Source organism: Episyrphus balteatus, chromosome 3, assembly GCF_945859705.1.
Source record: "Episyrphus balteatus chromosome 3, idEpiBalt1.1, whole genome shotgun sequence".
NCBI classification, from domain to species: Eukaryota; Metazoa; Arthropoda; class Insecta; order Diptera; family Syrphidae; genus Episyrphus; species Episyrphus balteatus.
The window spans coordinates 77,673,956-77,692,356 of NC_079136.1; the positions used below are offsets into that span (position 1 = coordinate 77,673,956).

Here is an 18,401-nt window from a genome sequence, read left to right on the forward strand (position 1 = left end):
TATACGCCATACGTTTTTTTTTGTATGGCTTATTTATTTTTAGGTTTATTTTTATGTTTTAATATGTTCGTAATGCATTTTGCTATACTTACTTAAAATGTCTCTCATAAAAGTAGTAAACACTTGTACTAGGGGCCCCCAAAATTAAATATTTAGGGATCCCTAAAATAAAAATTTTTTTAGCTTAGAATTGATAGTTCTTGGGGCCTCTGTTCTGAAGTAATAAATACATATTTTATTTTCCATCATCAGAAATATTTTTTTTTATTTTGGGGCCCTTGAAAAATTATTTTTAGAGCCTCAAAATTAAGTGCTTAGAGGCCCCTAAAATATAATATAATTTTTTTGGAGCCAAGAATTAATAGGTATTGGGGCCTCTGTTCTGAAGTAATATTCGGAATGCCACCAATAACGTAATGTTTTTATTTTGGGCCCTGATGTATTTATGTTGGGGACCCTGAATTTATATTTAATTTTCCATTTGTTTGTTTTGAACCACTTTTGAAGATCCTCAAATAATATTTTTTTGCTTTTTTTTTGGGCCCCTAATGTATTATTTGTGGTGGCAAAGATTTTTCAAGTAATATTTTTTGGGGCCCTTAGATAAAATTATAATTTTTCTTTTAAAAAAGCAGTTTATTTTTTTTTTGGGGCCCCTGGGGTAACTTTTTTTAAAAATCAATATGCATATATTGTGTGGCTACCAATGCATTATACATTACACTGAATGACATACTTCGTAACTCAATTTATGCTAACAGTTTTTTTCCCTGCATTGTCTCCAGTGGGGGCCCTGGGGTCAGTCGGGGGCCCCGGGGCACCGCCCCGCTTGCCCCAAGGGAGTGTACGCCCCTGGTTACCGCTGTACCGCATACCCTCCGGTGTGGCCAAGCCTTAAAGCGTCAATACGTTAACGTACGTATGCCGTAGTTCGATCCCTGAATTTTAGCAATGGTAGAGACATAAAGCGTCAATACGTTAACGTACGTATGCCGTAGTTCGATCCCTGAATTTTAGCAAGAGTTTCTTTTCCTCTTTTATATTTTTTCGAACAAATAAATTTGAAAACTGAAGAAAAAAAAGGAATGTGTGTATTTTGTTGATTGTGTGCGTATTCATTAGCCCCGGTGGCGTTCCATTGGAGGTGGTAGTTTACTCATGAGTAGATCTAGTACTAGAATTAACACATGATCTTCTACTCGAGGATATAGGAATGTGTAGTTGTTGTACTAGATTTCTACTCACGAGTATAAACTACCACCTCCAATGGAAGAGGGCTATTATCATTAGTAGATAAATAAATTTGAAGTGTGTACCAGCGATGAATTAATAATTTTCATAGGTGGAAACTGGAGATGTGTTCATCTTCATATTCACTTCACCAGAAGTATGTACTATGCTTAAACCCTATTAATGCCGAATTTACACGAGTCGATTTTGGCCGTGTGGCGAAGCGTCAACAGCCAACTTGTTAATGAAAGAAATACAATCGAGCATTATGTCAAAGTCAAAATAATAAAAATAAAAATAAAAAAATTCAAGGAAAAACATCAGAAAATAAGTTTTAAAACAAAAAAATTAATTTCTTTCAAGATTTCGTTGTGCTATTTTTGTATGAAAAAACCTAATGTAAGCTCGCCTTTACTTTCACATAACATCCCTGTTCATATAAAATGGCTGTCAATCTGACATTTCTCCAAACAAAAAAGTCAACAAAATGCCATGCAGCTGTCATTTTCCATTTACTTGGTAGATATAGCAAAATAATTAAAATTTGAAAGTTCAAGTAAGTAGATGGTGGTGTGGAAAATTTAATTAAAGAAGAAAAATAAAAATATATATTTCTTGCAAATGGAATAAATAAGTTTTTTTGTGTCATAAATATTCTATAACTAGTATATCGTAAGTTAATTTAAAAAAAGTTGTTTATATTGTTTAAAAAGTTCACCATAAAAGATTTTGAAAAATTACATCCCGAAATAGATGTGGCGACTGGCGAGTGTGTTGTTCATTTTTTTTTTATCTCAACAACGCAATTGGTTATACCTACATCTTTTTTTCAAATTGGTTTTGAAAGTAATTTCAATATTAATCTTTTTCTGTCCATGTGTATAATTGGTGATATAACGTCCTCTGATTGAATTGCCGTTTCCTTTAAGAGTCTAGATAGTATACGAATCTTTTTGTGATGAGTTTTTTCGTACGCACATATCTATATTATATTTTAATTGCTAGTTTGATTATTTTGCCCATTTTTGCTCATTCTGAGTTTTCTTGCGCAATTAAATTTAACAAATTTTGCCGCAATATTTGTTGATTTAGGATGTAAGAAAATGTAGTATATTTTCTATTCACTTTTAACTGATTGCTCTAATGTGAATGTGGAATTCGTAAGATATCAGTTTATCTTTGGGGCTGTCGTACCTACTTCTATAATGAAAAATCCATAATGAGTATTTCTACTTATCACAGTGTACAAATATTTTTGTTATTTTGCACAAGTATATTTACTAGGGATTTGAATTAACAAAAATAAGTAATAAACTAATTAAAAAAGTATCATATTATGACTAACTAAAAATGTGTAAACATAGCCAACCTTGACGCTTCACCTAGACTAGATATTAAACTTTAGTATGTCTCAATTTTTCAATATTGATTCATCTCATGAATCCAAAGATTTATGAAAGTCGTTAATTTTCCCCTTCAGAAAGGTCAATGAAAATTCATATTCATTATTTTCCTTAAAAGGGGATTATACATGGGGATTATAAATATCAACACAATATTTTTATTTATTTATTGGTCATTGTTGATTCTTGATACAGTAGAATTTGTTTATAACGACCACGGGTAACAAATTTTCGTAGTTATAAGCAGATGTCGCTATATTCGAATGAAAAAAAAAAAAAAAATAAAAATAATAATATAATTTATGTTATACATATGTACCTATCTTCAATTATACATATCTTTTCTTTTCGTCAACAGTAAAGACACTGTCTTAGCCGCTTCTAACAAAAACCGGAGTTTATCCTATTCTAATAACACTGGATAAACTCGAGTCTTAGTTAAACTGGGGTCTAAAAGTGACTATGAATTTGCCCCATTGATTTTTCCCGAAATTGAAAGAATAAATCGAGTTTTTACCTTATATCAACTTAGTTCTCAATAATAATAATAATAACCGAAATGTCGTTATAACCTAAGTCACTTTATGCGAATTATACTTACGTTGACCATATTTCTAGGAGCGAATCCCGGGACAAATAAAAAATTCGTTGGATCGTTTTGAAAACATTGGTTTTTCAAAAAAAAAAAAAAAAGATAATTAAATGAGTTTTCATAATTTTTTCTTATATTAATATCAAGATTTCGTAATAGATTTTATGGGAGAATTTTCCTTGAAATCATTTAAGTCGTTTACGAGGAAGTCAGAAATCAAGAAAATTGTTTTATTTTATAAAAGGTTCTTTTAAGAAAATATTTTTTTAATCAAAATTGTGAAAGCTAGTTTTGAAATATAGCTGGGATCTTTCCTCTTTCATATGTTGTTTATTATTCGAAAACAATTTTCTGGTTTAGCTTTTCCACCTGACAAACACAAGCTGGAACTAAATAATCGAGGATTTTTTTTTTTAACTATTCGAAAAATTAAAAAAAAAAAAAATTATTTTCCAACCAATGTTTTCTTGTTTTCCCAGAGTATTTAAAGTTTTGAATACAAAAATCAGAGAAATACGGGACAATCACGGGACAAATTACAAAATACGGGACACTTATACGTCTCGGGTTTCTTAAATAAAAATCCAGGACAAGCATACGAAACACGGGACAGTCCCAAATAAACAGGGACGGATAGTCACCGTAATTATACTGTACCTAATTATACTGTAAATAATTTGTTTTAATTTAAACTGCATTATCTTTCATTCGAACCTTTTAATTAATCAACTTGGACTTTACAAAATCAGTCATGCCAGGATGCGATTTGGTTTTATCTAAAAATGATCTTTTACCCATTGTGTATCAATGGTGCTACGCAAAAAGGACTATGAGAGATTGGCCCTTTTTCCGCAAGACCATTGATTTATTTACTCACTATTAAATTCTATAGTAATGTATTCAAAACCCTCTCACAACCTCTCTTCTGTTTCATTCATAACTGTTACAAAGACAAAGTTAAGATAAATAGACATGCATTGCATAATGCGATATGCCTCGAAAAGTAACCAGTCAATGTTGATTTCTAACTGTCTCGCAGCTCGCAGGTTAACAGTGTCAATTTGTTTTCTTTTATGAATTATTCTTTTATGTTTCGCTTTCATTGATTTATGAAAAGTTTTTTATGTAAACATAAGAGACCAATAACCAATCACTATAATAAAAGAGTCATTTGCATTATGATTTGTTGTAGATATTAGTTCCCATCAGCCAACTAGCCGCAGACCACAAGACAAATAATATGGAAGTAATAAAGTATCTGCGGTGTTTTATTTATACTATGCTTAAAGATTAAAGCATTACATGTCAATGTAATTATTTTTAGTTCAATACTCTCAAAAGATTTTTTTAACAATGTTTTAATAAACATTTGTTTACTTTGGACTGACACAAAAGCCATATTTCTACTATAATGGCACGTAGACAAGGTATTATTGTTCCTTCAGTCTGATAGATTACTCATGAGTAGATGAAAACGGTAAAATAATAAAAAGGGAACTCTCTTTGCATGAGTTTTGTTATAACATGAACGTATTGTGCAACTAAGGAAAACTCGATTATAATACTAATTTTAGGGTTGGAAGCTTAAATTTTCCCAGTTAAAAAGAAATCGCCGCAGTAGAAGTCCAAAATTACATTTAAAGAGGTCGAAATTTTTTAATAAATAACTTTTGCTTTCTCATTTTGTTTAATTTTAACAAGTATTAAAAATAAGACCATTGTTTAGAAATAAGTTAAGGTTTAAGACCTTATTTATATTCAATGTTTTTTTTTGAGAAAAAGTAATTTTATTATAGTATACATAGTAGGTAAATAAATTACATAATTTTAAATCAATCACAAATACTTACATACATACTGTATAATCTAAAAAGAAACAATAATTGAAAATGACATACATACATACATTTTTGCTTAATGTATTTTTGACTTCATTTTTTCCGAATCTGAGATCATTTCATCCCACTCCTAAAAATTTCAAAAATTGCTAAATTAAGAACAGAAAATATGAAAATCGGCATTTTGTTATAGCATTTTCTTTAGTTAATATATTTTCTTATTACTTATTATAAGTAATGTAAGATCCCCCACACTACAGACTTTCTATCGTTAGTCTTTTAGTCGGGTTGGGTTGATATAGTGTGTGCACAGTCAGCTGACTAAACTGTCAAGTCGGTAGCAAATATTTTAGTTTGAAGGCAATAGGGTTTCACAAAACATTTTTTTTTCTGATCGTACAAACTTTTTGATCGACCGATACTTAATCGTTGTAGTGTGCGGACTTTCATATACATGTTTTTATACTGAATTAGAGAACGACTAAACTGTCGGCCGATAAAAAGCTTGTTGTAAGCGGGGTACATCATTGTTTTACTCTGCTAACAAAGCATTTAAAAATTACTTAAAAAAAAAAAAAGAAAAAATGTCAAACTTACAGTAGAGAAAATGGGCAGGTTCAGAAACGTTAGGCACTAAATATTTAGGTAATTTCTCGGTCTCTGATTGGTCAGCTGTCAAAAAAAATCTTTCCAATTCAGGTAATTTTATTGGAAAGCTAACTGGAAAGTTAGGCAAGAAAATTTTCCCTAAAAATTTAGGAAAGTTTTTTTTATCAAAATGACAGCAGATTGTTTTGAATTAAAGAAATAATTTAGCAAAATTAAATTTATTTGTGTAAAAAACGAGTAAAAAGTGCATTATCGGTTATAATTAATATTATTTATTCATTAAAGTTAAGTAAAATTTGGTGTATTCCCCATGCGATCGGTAAAATACTTAAGTAAATTTTGAAATTTGACAATAGCATCATATCCAAACTAATTTAGTCAATTTCCTCAAATTTCCGTTCAGAAAATGACGTTGCCTAAATATCTAGTCCCTAATATTTCCTGAACGTGCCCAATCAGTTTTGTTATTTCGTTTTTATATTCTAGTTTCAAATTTAAATTAAAACTCATCCTCTTATGTATTTATAATGATTCATTGCAAAAAAAAAAACATAAAACACATCTTATTTCACATCGCCTTATCTGTTTTTAAATGACAGAAGAATGTGCGATTACTAGCACGTAAATGATAATGCTTATCCGAGTACAAACAAAAATAAACGTATGTATATGGTGTTGACATCCAGTATTTGTTGGCAAAAAAATAAAATGCTTTAAAGAGTGTCATTTACCGACATTAAAAAGGTAATATACATACATATAAATAACCATATAAAGTTTACTATTTGGTTTTGTTATTTTTTTTTTGTTTAATGTAAATTATTTTAGAAGACGTTACTCCTTTAACATGAAAAACGTTGAAAACGAATATATTCAAGTAAATTCATTAGTTCTGCTGAATTCGAACAAAATTCTTGTTCTTTTATGAAAATTCAAAAATGTGTACCATCAATTCCATAGTTACAAAACAGGAATACTTCTTATAGTACATCCTAGATGATCTTTTGATAAGTCAAGAGGGGTCCTAGGTTTTAAAACTTCTTTGTTAGATTGTTAACCAGTTGATTCTTGCCTTTATAATGTGATTGCCTAGACTTTTGAAGTTTAGTCTTTTTCGGAATAGTATTATTATAGATTTTTTTTTGTTTCAACTTGTGTGGTGGCAAGTGGCAAATGTTGAGTGAATTAAGAAATTCAGTTGTGAATTAAATCCTCCCTGAGGTTGGTCTTTCATCGAGTCATGACTATAAAGCAAAGTCGGTACTACAATTGATTGAGGTGTTCAGATTTAGAGAAAATTATAGAGCTTCGGTTCTGAAATTAAGAATTTGACTCAATTAGAATCTAATCTCTTAAATTAAATCTAACACGAACCTAAGTAGCAGTGGATGTACTATAATACGCACTATAAACTGTATACAAATTAAATAATGTTCTCTTCGGTTGATTGTCTTATCAAAGTTAATCTAAATATTTTGAAAAATTCGGAACAGAATGGAATATTTAGTTGCTTGCTTTAGAAAAAAAAAATTGTATAGATTTTTTAAAACAAAGTTCTTTTTTGTAAAATGAGTACACTGGTGAACAAGGTATTTACTACAGCTACAAAACCATACTTTTCCAATGGTCACAATTGGCATTTATATGTTACAGGTCAAAAATATAGTTATTCTTTCTTTAAGTAATTATCTATGAAATTTTATGTACATATTCACATCGCGATGAGGAAATTATAAAAAAAAAATCACATTACAAATCGTACACCATTATAATCTTAACACGATAAAATGATATCACGACGTTTTTATGATAAGATAAAGTTTATAAAGAGTGTCTGACATTAAGAGCAATCTTATTTTATTTCATTTTATAATAAAAACACAGACACCACTTTCGTTCATACTTTTAAGCTAAGTGGTAATGTGGATTTTTTTTTATTCTATCCTATTAATTTGTAAAAAATATCAATGTAGTTAAGACGAGATTTTTCTGCCCTTAATGATCAACAGCTTTCCTTTTTATATTACTTGTGCCTTCGAAATTTCAATTTATGTATCTTCTTCTTCACAAAAATGACGTCAATTTATTTTATTTAACTTGTATAATCGTACATTCTAAGTAATGTTAATAAATAATTACAAAAAATAAACTTTTGTTTTAGGTTTAACTTCAACTTACACGTCCAAGAGATTAATTTAAAATAATTAAAATATCCAAACTCACCATACATTACTTTCAAAGCTGTGATATTGAAAACGTTAAACGTTCTCTTCTCCAAAGAACAATATTTGTCTTATAAAATTTGATTGAAAAGGCGCAACAATATGTCGCAGAATCAATCTTATTTCTGGCAAACAACCAGACACAATGTATATCTGAAACGGTCTGCTAAATACCACTTGATGATGGCTCTAATGGTGGTTCTAACATTTTCAACAGTATGTCTTGCAGAACATGAACCGAAATCTAATGATGAAACTGGAGTGTTACAAACGGAAGAAGAAACTGTAATTAAAAAAAAAAAAAAATAAATAAACAAAACAAAAATATTTGATTATTTACCCTTTTTCATTTTGTATCCTTTAGAAAATCCCGATCAATGCCGAAAGCCCACTGAAATCCAACAACATAAATGAACAAAATGTAGGCGATTCACCAATTGGACCGAAAATTGAAACACCAAGTACCAAGGGCACTACAAGTGCATCCAACCTTGGTTTCATTCATGCATTCATAGCATCAATTTCAGTCATTTTAGTTAGTGAATTAGGCGATAAGACTTTTTTTATTGCTGCCATTATGGCAATGCGTCATGCAAGGCTAACAGTTTTTGTTGGAGCTATTGCCGCATTGGGTCTTATGACTGTACTCTCAGCAGTTTTTGGCATGGCAGCAACTATTATTCCTAGGGTTTATACATACTACATTTCAACAGCATTATTTGCTATTTTCGGTTTAAAAATGCTCAAAGAAGGTTATTACATGAAAGCTACCGACGCACAAGAAGAATTGGAAGAAGTGCAATCAGATTTGAGGAAACGAGAAGATGAGGTAAGTTGACTTTAAATTTAGAATGAAAACTAAATATCCAATATATAATCACTAGCGCTTATTTTCAAAAAAAAAAATAAACACATTTCTAAACTTATAGCATTCAGATATTATCTATTAGTTTTTTTTTATGCCATGAAAAAAACCTATTATTCTCATACACTTATTGGCCTGCGATTATATTCTCGGGTTTTAACTAAAACGATCACTTCATTGTTATTTTGTGTTGTTATTAACAATTTGTAACTAATATACATTATTATACAAAAATTACTATCTGATAATTGAAATCAGAATAAAAATGGAAAGCTTGGTAAAGTTAAGTTAACATTAGGTTACTTAAAAAAGATTTTATTTTAATGGATATTTGTATAAAGAATATCCAAACGGTTATTTTTCTTTAAGTTCTGTCGGTTTTTCTTTTGATTAGTTATTTAAAGCTTCAAAAAATTAAGTATAGAGATACGAGTTTGATGGTTTTCAAATTTAACAGTCACAAATCCAACGAACAGTTTTATTTCAATTTTTGACAAAGATTTTATACCGTTATATGCAGCTTAATGCTATGACTCATTCATTAAGCTTAAAGTAACGTTACCACTTTTTTTTTTTGTTCTCATGAGCTTGTGGCAAAAGTCATTAAAATTAAATACAAATAATAAAGCAAGCTCCCAAGGCTACAAATACTTTCAACAAATGTTTTTCAGGAAACTTTCATTTTTCTCAGAAGTGAACTAAAAAATTCTTGGTGAAAAGGATTTGAGAAAAATAAAAATACATAAATAGAAACGTAATCAAAAAGTGACTTGTTTAGAATTAATAAAATATGGATCCCATTTTTGCTCCTTGTGTCTATTATTTTGTTGTTTAGTTTTTGATAGAATTTCATCCCATTTCTAAAAAATTGAGTTTCATAATTAAACCCAAAAAGTCTTATTTTATAAAAAAAAATTGAATATGTTTGAAAAAATTCATTATTTCTTTAATTTATTTATACCTTATAGTTAGGCTGACTAGACGTTCTCTTGAAAGACCTTTTGGCCTATGAACTTGAGTCCGATACTATTTTTTTGTTTTCAAAATCACCCGATTTTTATTTTGATACAGTTTTTAATCTTTGTTCTCGAAACAAACCTTTATAGAAAATTTGATACGAATATGGATTTTCAAAAAAATATTAATTTAAAAATTGATCATTGTATTCACTCTTTTTTAATTAACAAGGCATTTGGGTTTTTTACACATTTGTCTTTTTGTGTGTAGTAATTTTTGTTTACGGGCTTAAGTCCTTACCTGATGCAGTGTAAGATGCACGAAGTTCCTATAACAGGTAAAGAATTATACACATGGGCCATTTCAAAGTAGCGGAGAGGACATATTGACGCTTGTTTTCAGTTAATCTCGTTGAAGAAGCAATCTTTTTTTGAAACTTGGTGTGTCTTAAGAACTAATGAACTTAACGTTAAAATAGAATGGTTGACATACGAATAATTAATACACTCTCGAACAGTGGCACATTTTTAAAAGAGAAGCCTACCATTTTAGAAAGTAGCAAAAACAAAAATATATATCTAGAAAAGGCTATCATTTTTATATTAAGTTTGGGTAGTTTTCCTCTTTTCATTGAGAAAAGGAATGATCTGGTCACCAAATAACATAAAGACTGGAGAATGTGTCTCTTTCAATCTAAGTAGATTAAGTATTTTTACAAGTGTGAATGCATGAAAGATCTAAATACTGTCCAAGCTGAATAAAGGAAGAATCTAATCTAATCTAATCTACTGTCCAAGCGTATATTAGAAAATGTGCTTTTAATTGTTTTCGTTTCGTGCTATATCGATTTACCAATTTTATAAAAAAAATTCTGCAATTCTGAAAAAGTCTCAAAATTTTTCATTCTTACTGAGAGCCTTGTTCAATTAAAGACTAGTTTTCTTCCGAACAGTTGTCACATAACTTTAATCGAACAATTGATATCAAAGAAATAAGTACAAGGCAATATTCAGACCTAAATATACCAACACATTACATTTATAAGCTTATTGAATTAAATTGCATTCACCCTTGTTGAAATGCACTCATTGAATTATAATACACTAATATTAAAAAAAAAAACTTGAAACTGCCATATTATTGAAAAATTTCAAATATAGTATATATTAAAACTAGTTTAGTGAATGTTAACAGTTTAATTTTTGAATTAAATTGAATTAAAAAGTTTTTGTTTTTGCGCAACTGTAAAGTTGGCTTATTTTTTTCAATTTATTGAAAAAATTTTAACTTCAAAAATTGACTAAACTAGTTTTGATATTAAACTCGCATTGAAATTAGTTATTCTCAATACTATGATTGTTAAAAATGTTTCATTATATTTTTTTTTTAATTTATTTTTATTTTTTTCTCAAAAATAATTGGCTCCCGCTTTCATCCGCAAATAAACATTTATTTCCTTCATTTAAACAACACAATATTTAAATCGGTGTTATTACATTCATAATTACATCATAGCTCAAGAGAAAAATGCATGGGGGCTACGAAGAAAATGATGTTACCAAAAATAAGCGCAAAACCAGCAATCCCGGAACTGCGAACTCCGACGCTATTGGTACCCGACTTGCATCATCTAACACCGAAATGCACCACCGCCAACGAAAACAAGCAACTTCGTCTTCGACAACAGGTAATAACAATAACAACGAAACTGAAAGTGACGAAGGTGGTGACGAAAAGTCTACTCAACGCCGTGCAATTCTTCCCATTTCGACAACAGCAACAATAAATAATCTCAACGATGGGAGTCCATCTTTATCTTCATCGACAGTGGAAACATCTGTCAATACAAACAGCAACTGTGATATTAAGCCATCGGGAAATGGTAACGTTTTATCTGACGACGACGGAAAAGTGCATCGTGCTGCATCGATAACCGTTGTGGATCCCGGTGTGCATCATTCAACTACCTCACGCTTCTCAGTGGACCTGAATAAAACAAATAGTATTAGTAATAATAGCCTTAGCCATGTTACAACTGCTGGTCAGTCTAATGGCAAACTTAGCAATGGCGAAATCAATGCAAATGGAATGGAACTCAAGCAACTTGGCAACAAAAAACGGGTTAGCATTGGATATTTTGTATGTTACCTATAAAATTGTCTTTTGCTGTTAAATCATAATCCCGCATTCCTGTGCCAAAAATGTTAACGAAAAACTAAGCACTTGTGTGTTTTTCTGTCCATTAATCATCAATAAATTAATCTCATTATCCTTAACATTAATTTTTTTCCTTTGTATTTGATTTGTTTTTGTTCCCCAATTAATTTGAATTATATTTTTGTTTTATTTTTATTACTTTTATTATTATTATATACATATACATATAAAGCATTTTTTTTTCGTTTACTTTGACAAATTTAATACCAAGAGAGTTTTCATTGAAAATCTTCTGAAAATTAATTTCCGTTCAGTTAGGATTTTTGTAATTGATTTGGTATTGTTTTTGAACAGCCATTATTGTATTACTAACACGATTTATCATTGAATGATTATATGTAGCAGTGACACCGGAAAAAAATTCCGCGAAGAATGAGGTGTAGCGCTACAATCTTTTGACATGACTGTGTTTTTGATAGGCAAAATATCCCAGAAAAAGACTTTTTGGTTACTAAGTAACCAAAACTATAAAAAATGCTATTTAAATTTTGTTAATTTGTTTTGGTTTTTGTTTTGTGTTATGTTTTGTTTGTATTTATTTATATTTGTTTTTGTAATATTTTAAACATGAGTTGAATTTAAGGCCCAATTTAATCACACTCCACCAAAGTCGCCAAAAAGGGAAATTTTAAAATTCGTATGCGATTTGACAGATTTTCAATTTTTTTTTTTAAATATAATGGAGAGTGAAGAAATTGTGCAATATTGGGAAATATTATTAAATATTTGGTTCTAATTTAAAAGGTGTTTGGTTTTCTGTTTCTTTATTAAAACTGACGACAAAGGAGATGAACTTTTTGTTATTGAGTGCATGTGCGATTAGGGTGTTTTAGCTAGCATCTAGGCCAAAGTTGAAATTCACATTATTTGCACGTTTTCCGCACTGTGTAGGTTCTGGCCATATAACACAATATTTTAAAGAATTTTATAATGCTGATTGAAATGAAACCCGAAACGAAAAAGTTTATAATCCTCTTAATAAAAAGATGGATACTTTTTGAGTTGGGGCTAGTGGGATTAGAAGTACCAGGTGTATGAAGTTACACCTAAAGCATTAAGAATTCCGTGTTACTGTATTTCGAAATTCTGTTTGATCAAAATTCTGTTTAAAGCTGTACGATACTTTTTAATCATATTACTATATGATTACAATTCTGTAATTCAAAATACTATAAATTAAGAATCCTGTAACGGAAAATACCTTATGAGTAAAATTCTGCCCTGAAATATAGTGATGCAAAAAATACTCCATTTTCGCAAAATGTCGAAGAAGCTTGGAATTGTCAGTTTGAAACAATTATATCGTCGGCACAACGCCGAAATCGCGTATCTACATTTTTGGGCATTTCACTTTAATGCGTCATTTTACTTGTTATCGGTCCCTCTATTCACAGCATCAATTTCAATCCTCCATCTGTGGCCTAGTAGCCTTAACTATCAATTTCCGTTGCACGAGTTTCCATAAGATTGCAAGAGTTTCCAAAACTGAAGCCGTTTTTATCAAAGCTACAATTTTGCAGATTCTTGGTTTTGGCTTTGTGCCCAAGATATAATTTGTTGGAGTTGGTGATTGATCAAAATAATGCATGAAAAATGAATAAAAAAGACAAGGAGAAAATGAAAATAAACGGATAAAAATAATAAATTCAAACAGGTGTTTGCAACTTTATAAAAGACTAAAATTTAAATTTACTTTTTGTGTAATATTTCATGCCAGAGTAAGTTAAAACATTTTTCTGGGGTAAATTGCAACAAGTTAAAAGTTCTTTGTTTAAACTGATACATGCAACCAAGAACTGGGGAGATACAGCTTTTTTCATATTAGTGCTTCATTTTAGTTTCCATTAAAAGAAGATTCACTCATATTTTTTTTTTTTTTTTTTTGCAAATGTTCGGTTGTTCGGTCCCAAATGCTGCTGATTGTTCATGTTCACTTATTGGAGAGAAAAACAAACACTGGCCAACAATGCCCAAAGCTGGAGTAAACACAAGCGAACATAATCGTAATTATGGAGAGCAAATCGAGCAATATTTATTCCTTATAGGCTGTGAAACCTCTTTTTTGAGGATTGATACATACATAATTATGTATGTTAATAAAAAAATTTACTGTGACTGAGATAAAAGCTTCTCTTATTATTTTTTGTATTATTTATTAAATACTAGAGAAATCTTCACCCGCTTCGCAAAGCCTTTTTATAAAAAAAAAAAATTACTTTTGACCCAAAAAGAATTAAATCGATTGGACTTCCCGTTCGTTTTTCATAAGCGTACAAACGATATAGATTTTATATAAATTGATGTTTCCAATTTCAATGTTCTTGGTTGTTAAGAAGATATCAACACGTATCGCTACAGCATACCTTCCCAAGCGGCGTGTTTTTTCCTTTAAGAAGAAAACATTTTCAAGTATAAAAAACATAAATGTCGAACTCTCGGAATGGGATGCCAGAATTTGTAGAATCTATATTCAAATTATAAGAATTATACATGTTTTTCTTCTTAAAATTTTAAGTTAATAGGCTAAAAATAGACTAACTTTTAACTTTTTAGGTATTGGTCGCATAATAGTCGGAATAAGTATTTTGACAAAATGAAAAATTCTGGATCTGAAAAAAGTTGGCGGTTATTTTATAAGTATTTTATGATTATGGTATATCTCATGATGGTCAAAGTCTATCATATGGGTGGTGTTATGTTTTCAGGCTGCATTTTTTGTATTAGAAGTACGAATTTATGAAAGAAAGATTTTGAAAAACGTTGATAAGACAAGGTATTACATTTTACATATTTCACGCTTTTTGGAAAAAATCAAACAAAAAACGTTCGTGATATACAGGGTGTCCCAAAAGTAATGGATCAAACGAAGTATGCTAATAGGGGATCTTAAGGGCTCTCAGAATTTGGTAACTTGTTCATCCCAAATCCTTACGGTTTTCGATTTAATGCAATTCTTGTGAAATTTCGAAAAATCTCGACTTTGCAACAGTATTTTGCTTCCTGTTGCCATTATTGATTTTTGTTTTTTTACAATTCTTTTACTAAAACATTGACAAATAATTAGGAACAATTAATTAATCAAAATATTTTTTATTCCTTAAGCCATTTCGATGCAAATTAACTAACAGTTTCAAGTTTTATAAAAAATCAATTTTTAACTTTTATTTGAGAGCAACACCGCAAAAAAAATTTCTATGGTGTGAGAATGGTTTAATATTTTAAAAAGTTGCCCTGTTATTGTAGTTTTCAAAAATGTATAAAAGTTTCCAAAGTTGCAGTTAGATCGCAAAATATTACAATTTGAATTCAACAAAACAGGGTTTTTCAAAGCAAAAATACAAACAAAAATAGAGGCTTTTGTTCAAAGAAAATTAAACAAGTAACAGTTCGAGAAAATGTGTTTGTTTTGGTTGTTTTTTGCTCTGAAAAACCCTGTTTTGTTAAATTCAAATTGTAATATTTTGCGATCTAACTGCAACTTTGGAAACTTTTATACATTTTTGAAAACTACAATAACAGGGCAACTTTTTAAAATATTAAACCATTCTCACACCATAGAAATTTTTTTTGCGGTGTTGCTCTCAAATAAAAGTTAAAAATTGATTTTTTATAAAACTTGAAACTGTTAGTTAATTTGCATCGAAATTGCTTATGGAATAAAAAATATTTTGATTAATTAATTGTTCCTAATTATTTGTCAATGTTTTAGTAAAAGAATTGTAAAAAACAAAAATCAATAATGGCAGCAGGAAGCAAAATACTGTTGCAAAGTCGAGATTTTTCGAAATTTCACAAGAATTGCATTAAATCGAAAACCGTAAGGATTTGGGATGAACAAGTTACCAAATTCTGAGAGCCCTTAAGATCCTCTATTAGCATACTTCGTTTGATCCATTACTTTTGGGACACCCTGTATATGTAGCTTCAACAACTACTAGATCCGGAATAAATACCAACCTTTTTGCTTAAGTTACTGACACCGTTAGTCGACCCTGCTGTATATAATGCTGCCTCTAACTTCAATAGTCTGAAAAATGTTCTTTTGAACGTCGAATTTCCTGCATCTTTTTTTATTTTTCATGTAATTTCGCATATATGACTTCTATGATAATTACATATGTTTTGTGTATCTACTCAAGATTCATATCATGACCTTTTTTTCTCTGCCATCATTGCAATCGGATAACTAATAACAACAGAGTTATGACAAAAAAATGCGTCAATTTTTTTTTTAACAATTTTCACTATTTGGCCTTACATAAGCTTTAATATTATAGTTGAAATAGCTAATGAATGGTAGGTAATATAGACAGGTTGTTTTGTTTTTGTTTAATTTTATAATTTGTTTGACCTTCATTAATTTCACTTTTAAAATATATACAAAGAGTCAGCCTTATTGGTTTTTTCTTAACATTTTTCTCATTATCAATGAAGTGATCGTTTTTTTTTTTGCATGCTTAGTTTGTTTTTATTTTGTGTTTCTTAGCTAAATTGTTTTTTTTTTAATATAGGAGCAACGCCTATTTCTTAAATCGAAACATTTTTCTATTCTAGCTGGATCGTGAAGTGTCATCAACTTTAGTTCAAGACCCCGAAAGTGGTGTTATTCGAAAGAATGCCAAAAGATCCGGTGCCTATATGGCGTCAAGGATATTTATGCAAGCTTTTACGATGACCTTTTTGGCAGAATGGGGCGACCGTTCTCAGCTGACCACAATCATTTTGGCAGCACGTGAAGTAAGTCTTTGCAAAATCTTTTTTTATGAAGTCTTAAAATTTATCTTTCAACTGTTTTTTTTTTCAGGATGTCTACGGTGTTATTGTAGGTGGAGTTCTTGGACACTCTATGTGCACCGGTTTGGCTGTCATTGGAGGACGGATGATTGCACAAAAGATCTCTGTTCGAACTGTAACAATAGTTGGTGGTATCGTCTTTCTAATGTTTGCCATTACATCACTTTTTATGAGTCCCAACGAAGATTAAATTAAAAAATTTAATTTCCTTCAAAATACCACATTGACTTTGCAAAAAAATTAGTACTTTTTTGTCAAATTTATTACAACTAAAAAAAAAAAAAAAAAAAAACAACAAATCTTTCTGTAAATAACTGTCATATAATTTATATTAAAAAGTGCCTTCTTAAGTACAGTAATTATGCATTTTGTTCTTCCAAAAAAATTGGACAAGTTAATTCTAAAAGTTTCAGAGATTATTTGCTTGAATAAATTTAAATTCAAACTTTGCAAAGTCAAAAGTAATAAAATAATATTATTTTTGTACATTTTTTTAGATTCAAAAAAACACCCAAAAAGTATTTTATTTTCTATTGTTATTTAAATGTTTTTTAGTTGTTTTTTTTTTTTTAATTTTGCCAATATACTTAATCATGTTCTGTAATGTTATTGTGAGAACGATATTTTTTTAAGTTAAATAATTATAATAAAGACAACAATGAATGTACAGATTTTGGGAGTTAAGTGAAAAATATTTTCGATGTAAATCAGAAAAAATATTTTATTCAACTTATGCAAATAAGTAACATACTGCATATGTAAAAATAGTCAAAACATACATACATGAAGATTACGATATTTTTTAGAAAATAAAACAGTAAGTACCCGCAAATTATAAACGTTCCTTGTTTGCAATTTATTCGAATTATTTAGTTTTACGAAGTTACGAGTCTTTAATTCTTAACTCTTAAGAATAACTATATACTTTAATTTTTTTTTGGGCTATTTCAGAATTAAGTTATATTCTTATTTTAAATATATAATATGAAGCTCTGTCATTTTCCCTGACCCAGAAGACATTGATCTTGAAAATCCGACCAATAGAACTCATATTACAAGATTTTTAAGACAACCACTTTTGTTTTTGTTTGACAGTTTTTCAATCGATTCAAACTAACAAAAAATTGAACAACAAAACTCTCAAAATAGGCTTGAAATTGTTGTTTAAAAAAGCTAATAGTTTGGGTTCTAGTGGTTGGATATTCAAGATTGAGATCTTCAGAGTTAGGGAAAATGTCAGAGTATGATAATATGCACTTAAAATAAATATTAAAGTTACAACACAGAGACAATCTGCATAAAGTGTTAAATGCAAGAATGCATTTTTTCCGTTTCTGCAGTACGTCACAAGAATAAAACTTTTGAAAAAAATATGTAAGACTTAATAACATCATAAAATAACAAGTTCATTAATGGCCGCGTAACGTCCACGTTAAATACAAATTTGCCCATTCTCCTTTGAAAAAAAAAAAATATTTTGTAATTAAAAAAAAAATTTTTTTTGAAAAACCAAATTTTCGAATAGGACAAGAGACAAGTTAATCGTTTATTTTAGAAACAACATACGTCAATGAGCATTAACTTTTCAGGAGCAACACAAAACTGTTTTTTATGTTAAAATTCTAAAACACTTCAAATTAAGAGCATACCGAGGCCGAGTTATAGTTAGATGCA

General features: G+C 29.5%; 1 protein-coding gene across 4 annotated transcripts; it reads left to right on the forward strand.

The window, feature by feature from the left end:
- Positions 1-1,764: 1,764 nt before the first annotated feature.
- Positions 1,765-17,254, forward strand: LOC129913402 (transmembrane protein 165). 4 transcript variants are annotated; one of them, XM_055992033.1, is made up of 6 exons: positions 1,765-1,786; positions 7,834-8,179; positions 8,259-8,723; positions 11,232-11,837; positions 16,488-16,670; positions 16,738-17,254. In XM_055992033.1, the coding sequence occupies exons 2-6, from the start codon at positions 7,997-7,999 to the stop codon at positions 16,915-16,917; spliced, it is 1,617 nt and encodes a 538-aa protein (XP_055848008.1). In that variant the 5' UTR covers positions 1,765-1,786; positions 7,834-7,996; the 3' UTR covers positions 16,918-17,254. The 4 variants fall into 4 exon arrangements, with proteins under 4 accessions (XP_055848008.1, XP_055848009.1, XP_055848007.1 ...); XM_055992034.1 differs by lacking the exon at positions 1,765-1,786 and adding an exon at positions 1,832-1,902; XM_055992032.1 differs by lacking the exon at positions 1,765-1,786 and adding an exon at positions 7,545-7,589.
- Positions 17,255-18,401: the final 1,147 nt, after the last annotated feature.